The sequence below is a fragment of the Hippocampus guttulatus genome, chromosome 3 (assembly GCF_054856545.1).
Source record: "Hippocampus guttulatus isolate MCC_2025c chromosome 3, RoL_Hgut_1.0, whole genome shotgun sequence".
Taxonomy (NCBI): Eukaryota; Metazoa; Chordata; class Actinopteri; order Syngnathiformes; family Syngnathidae; genus Hippocampus; species Hippocampus guttulatus.
Genome location: NC_141263.1, coordinates 7,079,260 through 7,085,299, shown reverse-complemented (window position 1 = coordinate 7,085,299; position 6,040 = coordinate 7,079,260). Strand labels below are relative to the sequence as shown.

General features: G+C 41.1%; 1 protein-coding gene across 1 annotated transcript; it reads right to left on the bottom strand.

Annotated features, from left to right (window-relative positions):
- Positions 1–319: 319 nt before the first annotated feature.
- On the bottom strand, positions 320–2,284 carry terb2 (telomere repeat binding bouquet formation protein 2). The gene is made up of 6 exons (XM_086107841.1): positions 2,221–2,284; positions 1,767–1,848; positions 1,553–1,692; positions 678–733; positions 445–577; positions 320–360 (listed from the first exon to the last, which is right to left on the bottom strand). Exons 1-6 carry the CDS (start codon positions 2,282–2,284, stop codon positions 320–322), a joined length of 516 nt encoding a protein of 171 aa, XP_085963967.1.
- Between the last annotated feature and the right edge of the window lie 3,756 nt (positions 2,285–6,040).

Here is a 6,040-nt window from a genome sequence, read left to right as displayed (position 1 = left end):
GCCGCAGCCTTTCCCAGCTGAGCTGTCTGCAGGTGGGTCACACCAAGAACTCGTCACCAGCTAAAGTATTTATTTGATCACGTGTATTCTCACGATAAAATCAATCAGATTAAGTGAGACGCAAAACAAGGTGGTATGCATGTCAGAATTACATCATGGGAATATCACGTGGATGTGCAAAATCGATCACATGCTGACGCTTTGAAATAAACAAAGCATTTCATTTCCAGTGAATGGCATACGTTTGTTCTTTTTATGACTTTGGCATGCATATGTGGGTGTTAGACTTGGAGAACGGAAAAACAACTTGGAAGGCGTCTCACCAACATACTTTTGCAGGCTGCACACACTGACATGCTCCTAAGTGAACAAAGTGATACAACAAATAAGTCCAATGCTGACCTGAGCAGTCACAATTCAAATAAAGAAAAGCAAATATTTCACCTGTAACAGTGTTCCCGATTGGGTCATCCTTTAAATCGCAACATGTGCACGGTTCACTCTCGGATGTGCATGTACAAAATGAGTCATTTCTGCTAGAAGAGGAATCACTGTTGGCAGCCTGATCAGCAAACCTCTTCAGGAAACACAAAGAGGCAGAAAGGAGGCAAATTAAGATAGGGTGAGTTTTAACAGATTAACTCGGTAAAATCATCACCATGTGTCATCAGTCATACCAGTGTCGGTGGTGGGTCATGCTCCCAAATAAGCCTTCCAATCACATTTCTCACTGCTTAAGAGACAAAGAACACAATCACTAATATGTATTAATTATGCTTGTGGTTCATTGTACATGGCAGTTATTCTCAACTGGTGGGTCGGGACCAAAAGTGTCTCACAGACCTATTACTGTATGGCTGACTGTAAGTAAAAATTAAGTCATTTGACTAACAAAAGATTGAAAGAAAGCTTGCATGGTGCAAACTGAAGTATCATCGGCATTGAAACAGACTCAATTAACAAATGACATGAGTATTTTTATATTAGTTGAATAATTCATAATATTTAAAGTGTTGCAGCTTTGCTCGTCTGCATCCTTCATTTCCTATTAAAAAGACAAACTGTTTATGTTGCACTTTCCTAAAAAGAAAACATTAGTGCCAAAACGTGTGAAGATTTGCGTCCTCACCAAAGCGAATTAATCGAAAAACCGAATATTTCAGTTATTAATAATTCCATTTAAAGGGTTAGAATTGTGTTTCTTCAACAAAGGGAGTTGGTGATTTTATTAGATGTGGCCAACATCATAAGGGGACAATTGTTTTCTTTTGGGGATGGGTGAGCATCAAATAACTGAGCCAGTTGACTGTTACTGTTGCTTTTGCTGTTGAGCAACCTCCAACTGGGTCCCAAAGCGGCTTCTAAAGCCGCAGCGACCCGGGTACCTGCAGACCCTTTTGACTGGGAACTGTTCGTAGCCCGAAGGCACGCCCAACACCGCTTGGAGGTCATTCCCGAGTTGGGCTGCGGTTGCTGTTTTGATGTGGTTTGGCTGTTGATTATTTCTTTATCTTGCGACTTGAAGGAGCATACAGAAAGTGAGAATCCTCACCATCCTGCACTGGGACTGGAGGCATCACATAGTGACCGATGCTCACTGACTTGGTACTCTGTCGCTTTTCACAGGCACTCAGGAACAAGCTGTGAAAAACTGTTAGCTTGTCCCAGACGTACTCCATGCTTTGAAAAACCCTGCAAAAAGAACAGCACCTTTAATATGCGACCGACCATGGTGGAATCAATGTTGAAGCAATTATGTGACAAACCTGAGTGTGTCGGGGTGTTTAGCATCATCACTGAAAAGATAATCTGCTGTTCTCCAACCTGTAATTATCCCATTTTCCGCGACTACAAGGAAACAAAATGACACCAATTTGTTCTCGCTAATGAAAATGTTGACATCTATCGAAATCGCTTAAACTGAGGTTGTTACGGCAATGTTTTACCTTTAACTCAAATGTTTATTAATGTACAAACTGTTTGTGCTCATGCAGTAGGAAGGATAATTACAATTAATCTCAATCAGCACAGTACTAAATGGTACGAACCCCAAATTTAACTTGGATTGTTTCATGTTTCTATTCTTTATTAAAATGGTTAATAAATACTGGTACACTTTTATCGTTTTTATGGATGGGTGCTTACATGAATAGCCACCACGATCTTTAGCTACAGTGCTAATGGTTGCGTGCAAATATCCACTCTTCACGTTTTACTTACGCCAAAAATCCCGACGGGACTGTGAAACACTGCTTGAAAACCAGGCCTTCATATTTGCAAACATATTACGACTTGAATTAAATCGGGTGTCTGTCAGTAACTTCCAGTCGCACAAGTTGGTCGCCTGCCTCACTTTCAAACACGCCGCCTCTGACTCCTTCAGAAAAGGTTGTTATTAACAGGGCATCGCAACTCCCGTTGTCACTCAAAATTGCACTAGCTGCCGATACACTCTACGTAGTGTTTTATTTATGTTATACGTTAATATTGTTGCTCTTTGCGTTCGGTGGATGATACAGTTAAACGACGTCCATTCTTTTTTTTTTAACACAAAGAAGGAAGAAAAAAATGAGTTACCGTTTCTGCTTGGATGGTTTGTTTGACCCAACTAACGTAACTATTCAATAAAGCTTCTTTATGTATTTTTTTGAAGGGTCATGTGAATAATTGCTTTTTATTTTATTCATTAATATGCAGTGACAATACCAGTTGTTACATGTTAGTTTTGAAGACTAATTTCAAGATTTCTCCAACTTTAACCCTTCTGTTGTAGCTTTGCATTTCTATTTCCTTTGTATATTTAAATTACCATGTACATTTGCATATGTTTATGATTAAATGTGCAGGAGGAAACATTAGGCACGAACATGAACAGAAGGGTTCAAAATAAGTTTACAGGTCTTAGATTCCATGTCTGCTGTACAGAAGTGAACCGCTAGATGGCAGTATTTTATAAGGCACAGCTCATGTCCATGTTTAAGACTCCTAACAGTACTACTGTACTGCAATGGGTTTGAGGTAAAACCAGGCAACGATAAAGCATCATTTATGGATTAGTGCTCCTCTTTTTCGCCCTCCAAGAGCCCTACATGAAGCCACTCTTCATTTTCTCTTATATCAAAACAGTGAAATGGTCAGCTTTTATTTGATGATATTCTGCTGGGGGCTCCAGCTGCCATGAGTGATAACATTTAAGTACTTATAACGCAAGCTGTTATGTTTTCAACTCCCATTTATTCACAACAACGTCAAGGTGGCTGCGTGGGACAGATCACCTCACTCCAGAGCAGCTAGGGTTCCAGAACATCGCACTGGGGTTGTGTGCAGGTCAGGCGCTTGTTGCAATCACACTAAAGCATACATCGCCTCCCCCAATATCCATTCCAGTAATATCATTTAGCCTTGTGTTTTATAACAGTGACAGCCTATTAAAGCCGTTATTGCAGTGCAGGAGTGCTGCCAGGATGGTTCCAATCCAAGTGATGGGCTTGAGACGCTCTCACTCTGTCACCATGCAATCGGCTCTTTCCCAGAATGTTATGGGCAATTGCGGTGCACAAATTGTACGACTGGTCCAAGGGATTTCATAGCAGCACTAACTCTGTTGCCATGACAACAGTGAAGCCACTCCCAGTGACCCCCCCATCCAAAACCCACCCATCATGTCGTGTTCAGAGTGTGCTCTTAGAAGAGGAGCTAGCTGTGCTTATTAAACATAGAAGGACAAGCTCCCCATTGCCTTCCCATTTTAACAGATTTTATTGGCTCAAAACAACAGATTCATCAATGCATTTTATGCTGTTGGTAGATTGAATGTTTTGACGTGCCGTACAGAACGAATCGATTGATCAATGGATACTACAGAGAACACTGAAGTCAACGCGTATTTAGGATCTTTTTCATTCTCAGTTATTGTCTGACTGATCTCATATGTGAAGATCGTTGAAGCTTTGGACTGTTGGTTTTGAATTTCTTCTGATTTAATCAATGAAATAATAATTAACTCCAGCTCCAATTCCATCACTATGATTTATTAATGCCCTCTTCATTCATTTTGCACATCCACGTCTTTCATATGACACTATGCCGTACTGTACAGTATTTGGATATTTCGCGATCCAGCACTAATTCATATAGCTCTCTAATGGTGAAGTGATTGGACCGGTCTTTGTCTCCATTTTTTTGGTGCCAATTTTGTCCACTGAGCTTGCTTTCCACTGGAGGACAAAATGGTCAGTTGTGGTTAAGATGGCCCAACCATCCTATGGTGTCCTTTGTCACTATCCCACGGTGACATGACCCACATTGCTGCAGCGTCACTCTAGGAAAATAAACCTGGAAATGTTTGCCCTTGATAAAGTCTCCTCTTCATGTTTCTATGTAATTACATCGATGCTTTAACTGAGAGAACAATGGGCACAATAACAGCCATATCGACATCAGTAATAATCTAATTACAAAAAAATGTTGCTCTCATCTTTCAAAAGTAGTGAAACAATATTTTTCGGCAAATCACAGTATGTTAATATTGCATGTCCCTTGAATTTAGATTGAAATCGGACTAACTCTTAAAATGGTGAATTTACATTAGTCCAAGGGATTCAAAGTAGCACGAACTCTCTGACATCTGTTTCACAGTGCAGAGGTGAGAGGTTTCGTTTTCGGCTCCGGCCTTCCTGTGTGGAGTTTGCATGTTCTCCCCGTGCATGCGTGGGTTTTCTCCAGGTATTCCGGTTTCCTCCGACATTCCAAAAATATGTGTGGTAGGTTTATTGGACACTCTAAATTGTCTCCAGGTGTGAGTGAGCGCAGACGGTTGTTCGTCTATGTGTGCCCCGCGATTGGCTAGCAACCGGTTCTGGGTGGACGCCGCCCACTGCATGAAGAGCTGCGATTTTTACAAATAATGAAAAAATAATCATTTAATTTTATCTTGTGAAAACATTTCACTGGCTCAGTCTGAATATCCCTGCATCCATTTTCCAGATCACTGAGTCTCATTAGGATTGTCGCTTGAGCCTATCCCAGATGACTTTGGGCGAAAGCTGGTTGCCAGCCAATTGCAGGGCACCGTTCACACTCACTTTACACCTGCGGACAATAACGAGCAAGGCGTCGTCAGCCTTTTTGAAACTGAGAGCTTCTCCTTGCATACTGATTGATGTGAAGGGTTACCAGCATTCACATTACTGAGATTAGCTCAAATTACCTTTTCATGTTAATATTTAAAATGAATGATATTCATTTATGTGAAGAGTTGTGTTTCTGTTTGTGACCAGCAGGTGGCACTGTAGGGCCCCGCCCGCAGCTGCACACCTGTTGGTTATTACGTCATTAGTTCTTTAAAAGGAATCCTGGCTCGACCACTCATGGTCAAGTCGTTGTTTGTTTGCTCCTGTCATGTTTCGGTCGTGTTTGTTTCGAGCTCATTTTTTGTTCATGTCTTGTTCATGTTTCGCTCTTGTTCTCGATCATGTTCTCGCACTTGTTCTCGCTCATGCTACGGTCACAGTTAGTTTTTGGCTTCAGCCATGGTTTTTTTTTGTTACTTTGGATTTTTTCTTTCTTCATGTGTGAGTTCTGGATTTAGTTTTTCTCTTTGTTTAAAATACAATTTGTCAAGTACACCCTGGTCCTCCCTCTCGCCTGCTTTTTTGGGGTCCATCACCACCTCGAACGTGACAAAGAGACTGATCATGTTAATTTCTCAGAAAAATAGGAAACTGACAAATCACATGCAACACTGTACAGTATTTCCATAAATCTCTGTCAGTTTATGTTTTCAAATGATCAATTCTATCGCATTCCGAGAAAATGTGCCATCACTAGTTGCGAGCTATTTTTAGAACAGGCCCGCAGGCTACTAATGTGGTCCTTGGGGACTTCTCCGCGAGAACCACGCTGGAGACCTCTGGTATAAAGTTTTCAATGAATGAAAAATGCTTTTTTTTTTTGGAATACAAGATGAAGCCAGAGTACCTGGACAAAATGCACACAGGAACGTGAAGAACATGCAAATACCACACAAGAGGGCTGTAGC

Coding starts and splice junctions, on each gene's coding strand:
- terb2 (XM_086107841.1), bottom strand. CDS start 2,284: ATGTTTGCAAATATGAAGGCCTGGTTTTCAAGCAGTGTTTCACAGTCC. Junction 1,849..2,220: donor GTCCCGTCGGGATTTTTGGC/GTAAGTAAAACG, acceptor GTTTCCTTGTAG/TCGCGGAAAATGGGATAATT. Junction 734..1,552: donor TCCAGTCCCAGTGCAGGATG/GTGAGGATTCTC, acceptor TTGTCTCTTAAG/CAGTGAGAAATGTGATTGGA.